The sequence below is a fragment of the Anoplopoma fimbria genome, chromosome 11, assembly GCF_027596085.1.
Source record: "Anoplopoma fimbria isolate UVic2021 breed Golden Eagle Sablefish chromosome 11, Afim_UVic_2022, whole genome shotgun sequence".
In the NCBI taxonomy this organism is placed as follows: Eukaryota; Metazoa; Chordata; class Actinopteri; order Perciformes; family Anoplopomatidae; genus Anoplopoma; species Anoplopoma fimbria.
Window position 1 is genome coordinate 16073555 of NC_072459.1, and position 12968 is coordinate 16086522.

General features: G+C 41.9%; 1 protein-coding gene across 2 annotated transcripts in view; it reads left to right on the top strand.

The window, feature by feature from the left end:
* The window catches only part of plekhh3 (pleckstrin homology, MyTH4 and FERM domain containing H3), a 59719-nt gene that overhangs the window by 19061 nt on the left and 27690 nt on the right, over positions 1 to 12968 (top strand). Inside the window, exon 1 of one of the 2 annotated variants that reach the window (XM_054607005.1) lies at positions 11447 to 12094. The exons of the other annotated variant lie outside the window; for it this stretch is intronic. Coding sequence (XP_054462980.1) covers positions 11960 to 12094 — 135 coding nt within the window. The 5' untranslated portion in view covers positions 11447 to 11959. Of the gene's footprint in view, positions 1 to 11446; positions 12095 to 12968 lie in introns of those variants that run through there. 2 annotated transcript variants of the gene reach the window in all.

Sequence of the window (12968 nt, forward strand, 5' to 3'; positions counted from 1 at the left end):
AATGATAATCACGGCAGGCTGCACAGCTCTGCAGGTCGTCTGTCTGACCTTGTCAAGGTACTCTGTTCATGCCAGTTCACAAACATGCCCAGAGAAGAACAGGGTACACAATGATGATGCCAGCTGTGCCTGAACTCAGACTCATCCCCATGCACACACACACACACACACACACACACACACACACACACACACACACACACACACACACACACACACACACACACACACACACACACACACACACATACAACACAACACACACAGACACAGAGGGGTGGGGGCGGGATGAGATTGAGGCATAGAGGGATTTGTGGCAATGGGTGGCACATTGACCACAAAATAAAAAGGCTTTGGGATTAAGAAGTGGGTTTATGGGACGGCAGCGGTGATGCAAGATTGAATGCCTGGGCCAGCGTGGGATTTACAGTGTTTTCAATCAAATCAGATTGGTGGTTTGTAAGCTCCCTGCCACTGGCTCCCCCCCTGAAAAACCATAAGAATATAGAATTATATCTGCAGAGAGGAAACAATAGTGAACAGAAGAAAATGACAGTGGAATGTAAATTCGGACATCAAATCTCTATTTTTTTTATCTGACAAGAGACAGAAACGAAATTATTTATCTCAATTGCTGTGGAAAGCAATTCCTCAAGTGTTCTGGATATATACAGATATTTTCTCATTACTGGTGTACAGTGATCCATATTATTTAACAGAAAGTCTAAAAAAAGGTGCAATGACATTTTTAAGTGTGTAATTATTCCACACAACTGTCATGTGACTTATCATACACTAATTTCCCCTATGTCAAAGGTAAAACAACATGCAAACAGCATTATTTTATTTCTTTAGTGAGTTGTCTCTGTTAGACTATTAGACAACATGACTGAAAGAGTTTAAAACCAAATGTTGTCGTCTGATAGCTGCTGCTCTGTTATCTTCAGACAACATGTGCAGTTCACACAAACACACAAACACACAAACGCCCTCTCTCCTGCACATCTGCACCTAGCTTATGGATGTGATTGTTGTGGTTAGGCTGGATTGCCATCTGTCTCCCTATTGACCTTTTATATTTGACCTTATAGTAACCATAGAGACCGGTTCAGAGGAGTCCTAATAAGGTCTGGTTGGGGTTAAACCACACATCTGGGGGAAAAACAACACAAAGGCTCAAGTGATAAACTGATTAACAAAAGCGACCAGGGGCAGGATTCCTGGCAAATGTAATTGAGGCTTTCCAACGCCCAACCTCACCCACAAAGTAATGTTTATTTTGGCATCGCGTTTGCTGTAAAACATAACCAAAATATATAAAAATCAGTCCTACAATCCTTCTTATTTTCATTAAAGGTAAAGTTCTACCAATGTTCACAATGTTTCAAGGCCAGAAGAAAAGAAGGTCTGTATAATATCTTAAAACAAATCAGAACACTTAATAAATTCACCTAATATTCAGTTATCACTTTAGGATTTATAAATAACTTATTACCATTTTACATACGAGTGGATAAGTAGCTTGTTTAAACCAATAAGTTAAGTTTAGTGGAAACATAGATTCAGTCTATAAGTAGTAATTAAAAGGAAATGTGAATCATAAGTAGATTCTTTTATTTTTAAACTAAAGTGGCATTTCTGCTGTTGTTACCGAGTTAAACCACAACTAACCACTAGATGTCAGATTAAGCTCAGACATGGATCTCTGTTTCTCACACATGATGTCAGCTGCTGAAGTACAACTCTCCCCCACCATCTATTCATCGCTTTACTTTATTCTGCAGGCCTTAAATGATGTTTCATGCTGCCAAAATGCATTAAAACCTGCACATTAAATAGACATTATTTAAAAATTCAGAGCATTAATATAGCAGCAAACCACTATTTGCTATCTAAAAATATAGGAGAGTAATGTCTACCTGAGAATGAAGCTGCTCTACCTCTGTATGTGTAGTAGTAGTATTCTCTGTGCTTTTATGTACATGGACAGAATGGCTGTGTGTGCTTTTGGTGCGTTTTCGTGCATGTGAGCTGGTTAGCTGACAGCCGCAGCTCGCCACTGCTCTCATATGGCAGTTGCAGCTGATAATGCTATCCTGACCCACACCTTTGTCCCAGAAGCCTAGAACACATCCACTGGTTTCCCCCCCAGGAAAACACTATTAGCTCTGTCAGCACTTTCACTGTAGTTTGCACTTTTTAGCGCTGCTAGCACCATCAGCTTTGATCCGCCGTCAGTTGTCGACATGTTGAGAGCCGTTGAGAGGCAAACAAAATTATCCCAATCTCGGCTCTTGCCCCTTTAATTCTAAATGAATAACGTTGTTTGGGTTAAGAAATGAGTCTGACAGGAAAATAGGGCAGATCGTTTAAAAGCCAAATGTGCCATTTGCGAGTTACTGAAACAAAGCTGAAAATATGCACATGCACCAAGAGATATGATCTACTGCTATTTTTATTCCACTTTAAACTAATTGAAACACACACACACACACACACACACACACACACACACACACACACACACACACACACACACACACACACACACACACACACACTCAGGTCATACTCTCTATCTTCCTCTAACTTCTTTTAAAAACACACACATGCACAAAAAACTCACAGGTGACCCGTGAGGGCCTTGTTTCTCACAGGGATTTTTTTTTTTGTGGGATCAGATTGTACTTTAGTTTGCCCCCATTAGCATTGTGTGTGTTTTTCCATGGGGGTGCTACTGTAGGCTACACTGCATAGGACATGTGCTGAGGGTACGAGCACGAAAACACACATTAACACTTTGCAACCTCACATATAGACATAAACCGCTATGCCCACAACCACTAGTACACACTCACAAACAGGGGTCAAGTTATGACTCAGGCCCAGATGTTTCCAAGAGATAGTGTTGCTGATGTGTTATTATGGCTGAGTGCTACTTGTCATGAAGATGATGGATGAAGGAAGTTTTGTTTGGTGAGCACTGGCTGTATTTATATGTACCTGATGTGTCAAACACAAAACAAAAATTTGGGATTTCAGCAGGATTGTTTTCTAGTTAGACTCTATGGCAGGTGTTTATTTTGGCCACCACCTATGGGAACCTGATGTCTCTGCATACTCGCGGGTGAGCTGCTGTAAACGGGGCCAATAAAGCAGCTTGCTCTCAGGTGTCCATACAACGGTATGACCTCCTGCTGGTGAGGGCCAATCTGAAAATAAGCCCAGCTGGGGAAGCCCAGACTGAAGATCTACCCCCAGTGTTAGCTCAACTGGTGTGTCCAAGACAGCTGCTACAACCTGTTCGACCACTCTGCAGGGTGGACAAACAAACAAACGTAGTTTAGGACACAGACCGGGGGTGATGGGAATGTTACAAAACCAAGAGACAGTTGCTTCTTAATTTATTGTATTATAGTTTCACACATTAAGGCACAAATAACAGCCTTAAAAACAACAAAAAAAAGACCCATAAAAGAGATTAGTAAAATAATTAAAATAAACTTCTGCTGAGGATATTAGCTAAAAGGAATAGTTCAATTTGGGGAAATACGTTTATTTTCTTTCTTGCTTAGAGTTAGATGAAAAAAACGAATATCACTCTCAAAACTACATTTATATTTTGCTGTTTTAATCTGGGTTTCTAGATTTATGTTCTCCCATATTGTAATCGTATTGTTTTGCATTATTGTCTCTCTTTTGTTGAAGTGATTTTTTGCAAATCACTTCAACATAAAGCCTTGTTTATATCATGACATTATAAGAGATTTAGCAGTAAGAGATCTATGTCCTCCATCCAGTTTGAAAGCTTATTCCTTTGTTTGTACCTAGCATCTAAGCATTCTAAACTCTCATCAGATTTCACTTAACTACGTTAAAACAACCAATTGATTTGTGTTGAAGTACAGGTTATGACACCCATTGCAGTTGATTTATCCACAGAGAAAGATATATGCACAGTGACAGCTCCACAAAGACTATGGCATTGACACCTGCATTAGGCTTAAATACCAAAAACAGCTGCGTTTAGTGGAGATGCATGGAGCTGAGACACTTTTGTTTCTCATGTTTGCTGCCAACATGAGCACAGACACACACACACACACACACATAGAAAAGCTCACACATACACAGATGCAGAGCCACAGCCAGTGAAACACACACACACACACACACCACTGGTTTGTGTTTCCCTCACGCAGCAGACAAGCCGCAGTTATTTAGTCTGCCTCCCAGTTTGTTTGCCCACTGTCTTCTCTCTTTTGTTGCTCTGCCTTGGGCTTTGTTTGATGTGAACTGCTGACTGTAGCAAATGACAGTTGCAGCTGGGAGGATGATGAGTGAGGATGAAAAAGGTCACGCCAAGTGACAGAGCATGAAGGTGTCCATGTTGGATAAACAGCCATGTTTCTGCGTTTGTGTTCAAAAAGCTGACTGGTTCTCTCATTCGGTTACAAGAGGACACTGGGAAGTCGTACAAATTAACTTGGAAAAGAGTTTTCTCACGTTTGCAAGCAGGCGTAGAAGTTCTGCTGGCTCATTTCTACAGTGTACTGTGTTATGCACACACACACACACACACACACACACACACACACACACACACACACACACACACACACACACACACACACACACACACACACACACACACACAAACACAGTGAAATATCTGGCAAGACATGCAAACTGTGTCTTTCCCTTCCCCAGCTCAGTTCCATGCAGTAAAGTACCTTTGGCAGCAAGGCAACAGAACGGCTTGTCCTCTCCATGTTGGGCCCCTCTCCACTCACAGCCTGCAGGTGGGGTGGGGGTTGAGGCATCAGGAGGGCAGTGATCCATACAGCTAAAAGAGGGGAGGACCTACTTCTTCCAACAGTTGTAGTGCAAGAACTAAGTGTTTAAGACCAGTTTGCAATGATGTCATATTGAAACCTTTCTTCAGAAAGTCTGAAATATCCGACCTCGTACAATCAGAAACTCCTCTGCTTCCTCCGGTCAAAAAGAGAAAGAGAGATCATTAGTTTGTGGTTGGAGTGGATATTGTGCCTGATGATGAACCATTGGTGAGCAGGCCAAGCCCATGGGGGAGTTTGTGGTGTACAGTATGTGAGTCAGGATGTGTGTTGGGGGGGTGCGGAAATAAAATACAGCCCCACTCCTTGCAGGGTTCAACCTCTAGCATCTATGAATGTTGCTCTTGGAGGTCACGGCGCCTAGCAACAGCCTGGATCAAGTCCTAAAGGAAAACTGAGACAACACACAGTCAGACACACACACATACACAGTTTATATAGTAGCATGCATTTTCCTAAACAAATCCAGATTGAACTAACTTTGTTGACATGCTATATGATGTGGACCCCGGAGTACAGAGTAAAGTGCGGGACAACAGTTTCACTTCTTAGTGTGCATGTGTCTGCATGACTGGTTATCTGAGAATGAATCGCTGCTCATCTAAAAGCCGCAACGCTATATCTTTTTCGTCTATTCACGGCCCTAGTTCTCTTTTTAGCCAATAAGCATGGTTGTGACTGTGTGGTCTAATGTGAGAAAAAAGCAGTTAAATAATGTATGTTTACATCACCTTAATGCAAAACTCATCGGAACTTAAATTTATAAAGGCCATGAACTGGTTTATCTACCAATGCAAGAGTGATGTATGTGCCTGAAAATTTTTTCAAACAAGAGAGGTAATTATGCAGAAGATTAGCTTCCGGTTCATTGTCACTGGCGCCTTGGTTTTCTTGATTCTTGCCTTGAGAGGTCCTGTATACCATAATGTTTTAGGAAGATCACAGAAGTGCGCAATTATGTTTTAGGGTGGGTTTCCCTGTAAAGACACCCAGATACATTCTCGCAAATTGGACCAAAGGAATAGCAGTTTACTCAGTTGCTCTGTGAAGGTCTGCTGCCCAGATTGAGGTAAAGCAGTTTTTTCCATATTCAGTAATTATACTGCTTGTACTGCTTAGAGCCACTCTCGAGGCTGATATCTAAACACAGGAAACAAGAGCGAGACCGAGCACAGACATACAGGGCTAGACTCCCTCACGAATAGCAGACCGTTTCCAATGATTCTACAAATCCCTTTGACATAACCATCTTTCAGTAGTTCTTGATGTTGAAAATCCAACACACAACTTTGCCATCATTTGCACATAAAGATATACGTACCCAGTTTTATCATTCTTAGCTCTGGGTGCATGAATGTGCTTCCGTGCAAAAGAGCACTTGTGCACATTTATAAATGCAAGTGCACACAGACACTTTTAATCCAGCACAGGTTCAGATTTTGGCAATGTTTCATCAATTCTGTGTTCAGCGTACTTTCACACAGTCAGCATCCTAAAAATAGCTGAAGGACTTTGGCTCTCTGCCCAGCCTCTCTAACTGTCAATAAGTTATCTCCCTCGCACGAACACTCAACGTTAAAACCTACAGTACCACAACCATTAACCACCTCAAACACCAAAAGTTAATTGTACACTGCCTAAAGTATGTGATTATACTCCCAACTTTCCTTAAAATCAAGGAAAAATGAACAGGAATAAGGACAGCTAACTTGATTGTTCACTGCCTTTTTAGAAATCCTTAACTAGATATAAGATAACTCATTGTGCACTGGTGTTTGGGGGAAGCCTATATGTTTTTGATTTATTTCCTCTTTGATGTCAAAATACCAGACAACATGAAGGCATATCTTTGCCGTTTGTTTGAGTTGTAGGTTGTTGTGTCTCCTCTTAAAGCTTTAGTCTCAGCTCTCCTGGTTTTTTATCTGCTCTGGCTGACTATCCATTGGTATCAATCCCCCATCTATCTCTCTGCCTCTCTGATTCCAGTACAACTCCTCCTTACTTGTCTTTTGATGACGGTTACAGATAACAAGGCTCCTATTATTTTCATTTTCCCCCCCATCCTTAGGTATGTCTGCTTCTCAAATGAGTTGTGGTGCAGAGCTAAAAAAATCTGAATTATGTAACAACATTAAATTTTAATGGATGGTCCCGTTTTGTCCAAATGCTTGCAGGCTTAAATCTTTTTAAAGGTTTATGATATGATGTTTCTTTGACATTTGCAAGGTGCTGCCCACCAACAGCTGCTCTAGACAAACAACCAGGACTTCTCTTAAACAAACACTCACAAGGACTATGTCACTGCTTGTGTTTTTTTCCACAATGTAGTAGAAAATTAGCTTGGTTCTGTAATATGAGGTCAATAATGGATCCATAGTTTAATGGTACCCAAGACAGATGCCTCAGTTATCGAATAACACTCAGTCTCTTAAAACTGGAGATGCCTCCTTCCAACACAAATGTTCATCCATTGCACAAGTTATGCAGGCAGTTTATGTGCTGACAGGCTGAGCCAGTGTGTGAGTGTCTGGAGCGTTAAGGGTTACTGTAATGAAGCCAGGTGAGGAGGGGAAGGGGGAATGAGAAGGGTTAACTGGGGCGAGAGGGTCAGAAGTTGAAGCTGGGAATGTTTTCTCCAGCCTGGCCTTTCCTTGACTGCCACACAGTACCCAGGCACAGATGTGCCCACGGGGTTGGAAACACCTCCCTGTGTTGTCCCTGATACCGATAAACACTGCTCCTGAAGAACAGTAAGAACGAAGGTGCTGGAAAAGGTATTGATGGGAACTCAGCTGCGTGTTTAACAATCTTTTTTTAATCTGGTAACAAGAGTCTGACTCTGCAGCAGGGTGTGTGTGTGTGCAGTTGAAAGCAGATCTTTCCAATTTCTTTATAATTCATTTAAATAGATGAATCTTCCATCATCATTTCTTCCCATTTTCCGCATTTAAAGCCTGTCTGTCACAAATGATCCACTTTCACAGCTGGATGTTTCACAGTGGGAACTTCAGGTCAAGTGGTGCGGTAGTTAAAGGGCTCCACAGCAGCCCTATCCCATTACACAGGCCGACAGCCGTCAAACAGCAGTCCTCTGTTCACTAACCCAAAGCCTAAATCTCTTCTGGACCTCTACACACTGGGCTTGGGGGTGAAGGGGGTGGTGGCACGGCCGGATGAGGGTTAAGTCCAATGCCGGACACAGCGGGGAGGAAATCCTGTCTGACTCTTGGGTGAGGGGTCGCTGGAGGTTAGTTCCTATCCTAAATCCTTAGTCTGGGGTTGTCAGATAAACTCTGACCTTGGACCGGTCTTCTGAAGAGAAAACTTGTGTAGATCACCATAGACAGAGCAGCTGTCTTGAACAGACACAGAGCTTGTTATTGATTTCTAAAGTATGTGCCAGCAGACCACATCGGAGGCCCAGTTTCAAATAGAACCTCAGATGCAGAAATCCCACAGCCCCTTCAAACATATCAAAAGATTTGATCAATCACCAGGGAACATAAGAAAGAAAAACTTAACACACAGCCACACAAATAGGAATCATGCAGGGAGCTCCTCGGCGGACTACATTTCACATCCCTTTCTGTTGACAATCAATCTGGTTCACCAACATAAGAGTGTGGCTGCGATGTGGGCTGCAGTGAAACAGGATCCTGCAGGAAGAAACTTTAAAGGGGAAAGACTGAGAGACACAGAGAGAGGGAGAGAGAGAGAGAGAAAAGAGGGAACAGTGCACTGCTCTGCTCTGTCTCTGATCAAGTTGACATGTGCGACTTGCGTCTACTCTACGTCTCCGTTGGAAACCCCACACGCCAATTTCAACAAGCGTTGTTGTGAGGAGTGGCAGGCAGGATGTGGGTAGGACCAGCCAGAGATTTTGAAAAAAAAAGGAGAAAGTCACATTAACACCGCAGTTAAGATACCAAAAGCAAAAGAGTAATGTCGACTTCTATAATTTGCAAGAATTATAACCTTATTCCCAATGTTTTACTCCTTGTTGGAAATATTTGGCCGAATTTCGCAGCTCCACCACATCCAGCATCAACATTCAATCGTGTTATAAGCCTTCAATAACTATTCTTGTATTCCAGATTCACACTTTCCTCTCATGTGGCTTGAGTTTATCCAGCCTGGCTTGTGTTCTGGGAGCCCAACCAAATAATTTGCCCTTCTCCTGATCTGGTGCCTCAACCTGACACACTGTATCAGGTTATCTTGCCTGTACCCAAATGTGTGTGTATGTGTGTGTATGTGTGTGTGTGTGTGTGTGTGTGTGTGTGTATGTTAATGGAGAGTCATGTGTCATCTCCTGGAAAGAGGGGAGGTGAACGACAGAGGAGGGGGAAGAGGAAGACAGTGAACGAGACTGAAAGACTAGGTGATAGTTTATAAGAGAAACTAGGAGAATATCTTTACTTTTTCTTTTTCTCACTCAATGATAAAAAGGCAATAGCAGACGGTATTTGGGTAATGGTTTTGTGACTGCGTTTTGAGGATTGTGCTGCTGACATGCTATTTGTATTGACTTCAGCTCTTTCAGAAACCGTGTGGAGGGAGGGCTTTTTCTCTTTTTTTCACTTTACTAGCGTGGGCTGAGGGAGTGCGCTCTAAAAATAAAACATATGTTCCTCCAGGTCTGTGGGAGCAGGGGCCCCCAGCGTATTGTTTTGGGATATGGGGGAGGACAGGGAGGATCTGGCCTAGAGAGAGAGATACTGCAGAGTGGATACAGGGAGAGGGGGCAGGGCTGCTGTACTTTCAAGAAAAGAGTTGAGAAAATATTATCTCTTGCATATGAATGTGTGCAAGCTCTTTTGTAATGCATACATGTCAAAAGAAAAAGGAAACTGTAATAAAGTAAATTCTATTCAGTTGTGCAAATAGCCTGCTCTCCTATCCTGTAAGCATTGGAGGTTGAAATGTGGGGCAGTGTGTTTGTTACTTGAAAGTGTCTGAGTGTGTCTCAGATGGGGTGAGGGGCGGTCAGGATTACTGTCCATAATGCTGAGGTGCAACCATGAGGCTTTTTATTGATTTACAAAGCCCTCAGGGATCCAGCAGGGATAAGGGTTAAAAGTATCTGAATGGGCAGCGTGCTTATTCATGCACACTTCAGAAACATATAGTGTGTGCCTATGTGGGGGTGTGTGTTTTGTGGGGATAACTGAATCAGAGGAGCGTATCCATCAAGCTAAAGTGGGAGGACCAGCAGCTTAGAGCTCTTTTTGGTGAGGAATGAGTTAAAGCCAGCTGACTGAGCTGTGTGTGGGGGAGTTAGCACAGAGCAGAGAAGGGGAAATGAAGGGATATTAAGGGAGAAATAAGCATGAGCGCCAAGGGGGCTGCATATACAAGGTTCGGATATATCACGTGTCTGGATTTAGCACCGGTCCTCCTACCTCCTACTGCCGAATCTTTGTAGACTGTTCAGCAAAGTGGAAGAGGAACGAGTGGGGGAGGACTGTGTGCATGTGCATCCATGTGTGCATATGTGCGAGGAAAAAAAAAAAGTACGAGAAAGAATAAGATATGCAGAAAAAATAAAGAGGAGCATGGAAGAGCTGTAACCAAATACTGGAGTTAATAAGAGATTTTGTTACACGATCATATCTGATCTCCCCTTCAAATAAAGTTTGTTTTAAAGTCAGTCAGTCATCCTGGACAGCAATTTTCACTCACTACTGATGTAGATTGATGTTAAGTAAGTAAAGTGTAGTAGGCTGTAACACTTTAAACATCTACCATGCAATATATCTGACAGCAAAGGGAATATTTATAGTGATATAGTGGTGGAAAGTCACTAAATACATTACTCAAGTACTGTATGTACGTACAATTTGGAGTCCATTTTATACTTTGTAATACTTCCACATTTTAAAAGTACTATTTACTCCATCAGCTTTATTTAACAGCGATAGTTAGGCTACCAGTCACTTTTACAGATCATGATTTAACATATAAACATGTGATCAGTTCATAGAATATGATGCATTTAATATATTAAACAACCAAACAAGTAAAGTAACAAGCTACTATACTATACTACTACTATTCAAGCACTAATTAAATAGCACAATAATGAAATAACACAGCATAATAATACTACTTCATATTTACAAACGTCTGTTGTGAGTGAAACTGAATTTTGAATGCATATTTTAATTGTAATGAGGTGTAGTACTGCTACTTTTATTTAAATACATGATTGAAATACTTCTCCATCATATTAGTACTGAATCAATGATTCTTCACTATAAAGTGCAATAAGGTGATTTCTAAGTTTTTTAATCTAGTCTTCATTCTAATTGTATAAAATCTAATTAAAATAATACCCTGTGTAAATAATACAGCAGTGATTTAAAAAAATATATATTCTTACTAATGAACACTACAGACATTATCAGGTGTTCTGGATGATTTGATTACTAACATCATCCGTAATAAAGGACATGTGACGCTCTGTCAGCGTGTCGTAGGCGTTTTCATTCCGAGGAGTGTCTGCGTTCAGCCAATCACAACGTAAACGTGAGGTCGGGGGCGTGGTCGCTCCTCCCACACTATCCTGTCCCAGCTGCAGCACGCTTTTGTTCAAACTCAGAAGTCAGACAGTCTGTCCTTTACAGAGGTGCGCGCCTTTACGTTTCTCACCAAACGTATTGAGAAAAACGCTTACACCCAACATCGTCGCTTTAGTCAGGGGCAATCAACGTGGTGTTCATTTTCAACCCAAAGTGCCAGTTTCGGAAACTAAATTTGTTTTTCGGTGTACTTTGCTCGCGTAAAGTTGTTCAAGCAGGGACATCAAAGGTGTCCGGTGTGGATTTTCCTTGAACCAGTTCTCTGTTGGTTTGGCTGGAGTATGACTGCTGCTGTCATGTACAGTTACTAGACTATCTTTGACAGAAAGAGAGAGAGAGAGAGAGAGAGAGAGAGAGAGAGTAAGCTTATGCTCCCCTTCATCCTCCTCGCTGGATATCTATGGAGAGGGCGTCCCGTGTGCTCTCACGCAGCTCTTGGAGTTACTTGCGGCCGAGACAGCACGGTAAATGTTGAATCCACCGACCTGGATACCAGAAGACGACACACGTAACCTCATTTGAATGCCTTTGCAAGGAGTTTGCTGGTTTCTGTGCTGCAGGCAGGGCTTCAGTTTGCTCGGACGAGACTATGGGGAGAAAGAGGAGGAAGAGTCTTTTGAATTGCGCAACAAGGAGGACTTGACTCCCAATGGAAAGGTAAAAAAAAAAAAAAAAAAAAAAACCTCCACCTGCACTATACAGCTCCTGTGCATGCATACTTTACTGACACAGTTCATAGCGTAATTTAATTGAATATATACATTTGTGATGATATGTAATGGCTATAAAACTGCCCTTTACAACCTTGCACACTATACATTGAACTTTTTCTAAAGCGGGTTTTGTGCAAACAGATGTGTTTTCAGTTCTTGTTATGAATGATAACTTTTGAAAAGTCAATATGTATTGGAACTTAAAGGTACTATAAGAAATGGAAACTGTGTTCATAAGATATTTTTTTTACTAAAGTTGCAAGCTACAGTGTCCACATGTTAGCTGTTAACTTTTTTTTTTTGTGGGAGTTATAAACTTGTTAAATACTAGCCTGTGATACTGATGCAGGATAGAGAATGTGCTGCTGCTGCTGGCCAGCTTGACGTTTAGCTTTGCACGGTCTTGGAGGCTTGGGCAACATTGAGCAATCTCTCTCACACACGCACACACACGCACACACACACACACACACACACACACACACACACACACACACACACACACTGATGCAAGCTGTAAAAAACCCAGTGTGTTGAAGTGATCCTGTGAGTTTGGCCTCCGTTCGCTCAATTGCAAATAAGACTGCGGCCTTGTCTTCTCTGTAATGTTAGTCATCTGATCGGGCACTGAGAGTTCAGCATTGTCCACCCACTTGTGAGGGGGCATTGTTGCCTTGAATTGAGGTAGGCTCTATCTGTATGACCCAACGTATAGCTCTTTATGTACAGTCTCTTGGAAAAATCACCCCTTTAAATATTTATTGGAGCCGTGTGCTTTTTCCTCACAAAAGACTCACTTTTCATAAGGAGAATGTTGG